This window comes from Leptonychotes weddellii, chromosome 2 (genome assembly GCF_054177405.1).
Source record: "Leptonychotes weddellii isolate Sample4059 chromosome 2, ASM5417740v2, whole genome shotgun sequence".
Taxonomy (NCBI): domain Eukaryota; kingdom Metazoa; phylum Chordata; class Mammalia; order Carnivora; family Phocidae; genus Leptonychotes; species Leptonychotes weddellii.
In genome coordinates, this window is record NC_138370.1 from 56,269,768 (window position 1) to 56,274,726 (window position 4,959).

Sequence of the window (4,959 nt, forward strand, 5' to 3'; positions counted from 1 at the left end):
TATTCCCAGTGCCTCGTATTCATTAGTTATTCAATAAATATTTAATTAATTAATTAATTTATCTAATTAATTTATTTTTTTAAAGATTTTATTTATTTATTTGAGAGAGAGAGAGAGCATGAGAGGGGGAGGGTCAGAGGGAGAAGCAGACTCCCTGCCGAGCAGAGAGCCTGATGCGGGACTGGATCCCGGGACTCCAGGATCATGACCCGAGCCGAAGGCAGTCACTTAACCAACTGAGCCACCAGGCACCCAATATTTAATTTTTTTAAAAAGAGTAGGTATACAGGGCGCCTGGGTGGCTCAGATGGTTAAGCGTCTGCCTTCGGCTCAGGTCATGATCCCAGGGTCCTGGGATCGAGTCCTGCATCGGGCTCCCTGCTCCTTGGGAGCCTGCTTCTCCCTCTGCCTCTCTCTCTCTCTCTGTCTCTCATGAATAAATAAATAAAATCTTAAAAAAAAGAGTAGGTATACATTGTAGTTTTTCTTTTGTATAGATGTAATCTCTCTAAATACAACAAATAGTCTCTTCACAAATGTTCAAAGATAGCTAAAATTATAACACGGTTTCCCAACTATATGTAATATAATAACACAGAAGAAGTTACAACTTTACATCTATTTCAGTAAAATATTTGTGCTGATGAACCTGCTGCCTTCCACAATTACAACACAAAGGCTGATTTTTTGAGAACATCTTATCTTTTCTATAATATTAAAGATGAGTTTATTTTTTGGGCTTGCTATATGCTTATAGCATATATTATTTTTAAGGAGCTGTTACCCTGAATGCACTATATTTATATATTATGTGTGGAAATGGTCATTTTTTACATAAATAAAATTTTGTGTAAGAATTAACATATTGAAAGTGAATGTGACAATAACATAATTGGCTATTTTTAGAGTTTTTGTTTGTTTTACTGTGCCACAAGTCATCTTATTTTTATTTTTTTTTCATTTATGAGCACATTCAATATAACAATAGACCCCTGTTTTTTTAATATATATTTATGGAGCCTTTGAAAACACTAGGATGTGTTTTAATCGATATTATTAACAAAAACAAAAGTAAGAGTCCTTCAAAATTTTATTGGCCAGTATCCATTTTGGTTATAATTTTGTATACTAGTTTCCATCTCATTTTATCTTATCTAACTTACTTATATTTGCTAAGAGCCCACTGGTGTTATAAGTCATAGTTTCTAAATATATTTATACTTGTCACAGGGACTTACAATAATTTGCAGCTAGTATTCGGGACAAATGCTTTGAAAAGCACAGAAGTAATTAAAGAGATGACCAAAACAAATAAGAAATATTTACTTTTAAAATAACTTTAACAGAAAAAATCATAAATCTTTAAGGTTCATCATTGTTCAATAGAAGATAACCAATATAATGCACTAAAAATGATGATATAAGCATGGCAAGGTTGAAAAATGTAACCTGTATTTCAAACTTGTAATAAAATAAGTGTTAAAGTCATAAAGTAGTTAATCAAGGTAATCGTAAAATCTAATAAAGAGAAGTTTAATAGTTCCATACCAAAAAAACCCAAAACAAACAAACAAACAAAAAGAAAGAAACAACTGCATTTATTAAGGTAGTCCTATAAGGCAGGTTAAAATGAGAAAGATGTGGTTAATTGTCTAAGTAGCAATGAGTGTCAGACTTTTCTGATGGTCATAAGACAAAATAAGAAGTAAATGAAGCAAGTAAAATAGATATATATTTCAAGTCTTTTTTTGTTGTTGTTGTTGACCTTAGGAGCAGTAAACCAAGCTTATTCAATATCAGAAGGATTTGAGACACACAAAATAATGTTTACATTTTTATGTATGGTAAAAGTAAAATCTGTTCCAATTAACTAGATGTATTGCTTTTAATTATTTTGTTTTCTATACCATGAGTTACAATTGTTTGGCTGTAATGTAAGAATGACCTAGAGAAAGGAGGAGAAAGGAGGAGAGAGGAGCACAATTTAAAGTTTAATCCAAAATGATGGTGACACAAATGGCAGCATAGCCTGACAATTAGGGCCTAGATCGGTGACGGTCCTTCCCACCTGCCCACAATACATTTTTGTATGGGAACCACTCTGTAGTTTCCTGTCTAACTTTGGTTTTCATCTTTTCAGGTTTGGATTCATTCTTCATAAAGATGAAGCTGCGCTACAAAAAATTGATCTTGAAACCATGTCATACATCAAGACGATTAACTTGATGGACTATAAGTGCATTCCTCAGTCATTGGCATATACACACTTGGGAGGATACTACTTTATTGGCTGCAAACCTGATGGCACTGGGGCAATTCCACCACAGCTCATGGTGGATGGTGTAACCGACTCGGTCATTGGATTCAATAGTGATGTGACAGGCACTCCATATGTCTCTCCAGATGGACACTATCTTGTCAGCATTAATGATGTGAAAGGCCTAGTAAGGGTCCAGTACATTACCATCCGAGGAGAAATCCAGGAGGCTTTTGATATTCACACAAATCTGCACATATCTGATCTGGCATTTCAGCCATCCTTTACTGAAGCCCACCAATACAACATCTATGGTAGCTCAAGCACACAGACTGATGTGCTCTTTGTGGAGCTCTCCTCTGGGAAGGTTAAGATGATAAAGAGTCTTAAGGAACCACTCAAGGCAGAAGAATGGCCTTGGAACCAGAAGAACAGGCAAATCCAGGACAGTGGCTTGTTTGGTCAATACCTGATGACACCTTCCAAGGATTCTCTCTTTATACTAGATGGACGACTCAATAAGTTAAACTGTGAGATCACTGAAGTTGAGAAAGGAAATACAGTCATTTGGGTTGGGGATGCCTAGGAGCCCTATTAGATAATTATTGAATGAAGAGTTTTCCAGTACATTGCACTTAATCCATCATTTAAATTTACAGCTTAACTTTTCAAGATTATACCCTAGTCAAGCGTAAGTTATTTGGTTGGCCCAAATAAAATAGATTTTTTTTTTTTTGCAAAGATGTACACAATTAGTAATATTGGTTGATTAGAAATATTTAACACAACATTAAGAAACTACATCAATCACAGGAATCTAATCTATAATTACATTTTAAGCCAATAAAATAGAAATTTAAATACATAATAAATAACTGCAGGGAATTTCAGATGACTTTAAGCACCATTTCATTTTGGGGTTGGCTTATCTCTTATATTTTCCTCTGTCTTTTGGTATGCTTAAACTAGAAATAAAAAAGTATTGTGGAACTTTAAAATTCTTACTTCAAAATATTCTGTCCCATCCACTGTTTATAATCTTTTGTGCCTTGAAGGGAATGTCACAAGAGGAAAAGGTATGCTAAACGCTGCATATTGAGCACCCTCATAACTCTAAATCTTTTGTCATTAGAAAAGTTTAACATGTCTTGCACCAAATCCTGTCTTTAGCATTGGTTTAAACCTCAACGAAATGTCATTTGAAGGCATAAGTTGGCCTTAGGTTGTATACAGGTGACAAACTCTATTTGATACTTAACTGTATGGTCTGCAGCATGCTATGGAAAATGGGGAGGAAGGGAGGAAAATAATTATGGAAAAATGTTTGCAATGTATTTTCTACTCATTTTGCTTTTAGTCATTGGAGTGCATTGTATTTTTAATGCAAGTTTGTCTCGGATGTCAACTGCTTACAGATGTTTATTATTAGCAGAACAGATTTCTTTCTTTTCATGTAGTCCAGTGTTGAATCAGCAGGAACTTTCAGTTTTAAAAAAGAAATATCATTTGTGTCTACTTAGTGTAAACTACATATAGGGAAATTAACACCAGAGAGAAAATACTGGCTAGAGAACTGATGAGTATTAGTGGTTTAGGAGAATCAGTAGCAGAAACTGGGAATAAGGGATAACTCCACAGTGGTGAGTAAAGACATACTTTATTCTTGCCTTGGCAATTTAAATATAACACATCAAAGAACTTCATTTCTTAAGAACTTTCCTAAATGACTTCTGCTTAACTCCTGCATAATCCTTAAATGACCCTCTCATTAACTGTGTGCTGTGGTTTGAAACCTAACTAATTCTCTTATTTGAGACACTGTATAGAAGTAAAAATTACTGCTTCTTTTTTTTTAAAGGGCAAATAAAAGGCTAGTAGAATTGGATTAAAACCAGAGAGTTGGTTTATTGAAATAAGCAGATAATTATCTAAGCTTAAACTAAATAGCTTACATGTTTGGAGAATCTTTTTACTTATTTTTTTTAATTGTTGCTAAAAATGCTAATGGGCTGTTGAAATGACCTCCGTTTACTGAAGGTGATCCATAAGGTCTTTTTTAAATATAAATTTTACTCAAGTTTAAATTGTATAAAACCGCTTAGAAACCTGAAATTTTATAGTGTGTTATATCTTATGTATATATAGCATCCTGAGCCGTGTGATACAGTAGATTTTTTCTTAGCTTAAGGAAACATTATGGGAGGTAGATTTAATAAACAACAAAAATCAGCTTCTGTTTCTACTTACCTGCTTTCCTTTTTAGCAATTTTCTCCCTTGTGAACATGAACCATATAAAATGTCTAATGATTTAATGTAAGTCCGTCTCATACATCCTTCTTTGGTAGCTTACACCATGTGGATGCTCTGTCTGTAGACACTGCTTGATAAAAGGAGAATAAACCTCTTAAATTTTAACCCTTGAGAGTCCAGTCAATGTTTTAACGTGCATACTGATGTTTTGTTTTGTCTTTCCTCCCAGTGCTTCCAACATAGTCTGGTGTTCTGCATTATTTTGAAAGTTGATCTGACAGGGTAGAGGACAAGTAAAGTGAGATCAATCAAGGAAAGGCATTTTGTTTGTCTTTTTATATAAACTATAAATTGTATTGCAAATAATGATCTCATCAATAATGTGGGTATGTGTAAAAACTGAAAGTTTAGAAAAACCAGGATGGGGCACCTGGGTGGCTCAGTTGGTAAG

The 4,959-nt window shown here is 34.1% G+C and overlaps 1 protein-coding gene across 1 annotated transcript in view; it reads left to right on the plus strand.

Moving 5' to 3' along the window:
- Nucleotides 1–4,673, plus strand: part of FSTL5 (follistatin like 5) — a 637,910-nt gene extending 633,237 nt beyond the window's left edge. Inside the window, exon 15 of the mRNA XM_081813100.1 lies at nt 2,141–4,673. Coding sequence (XP_081669226.1) covers nt 2,141–2,843 — 703 coding nt within the window. The 3' untranslated portion in view covers nt 2,844–4,673. The remainder of the gene's footprint in view (nt 1–2,140) is intronic.
- The last annotated feature ends 286 nt before the right edge of the window (nt 4,674–4,959 follow it).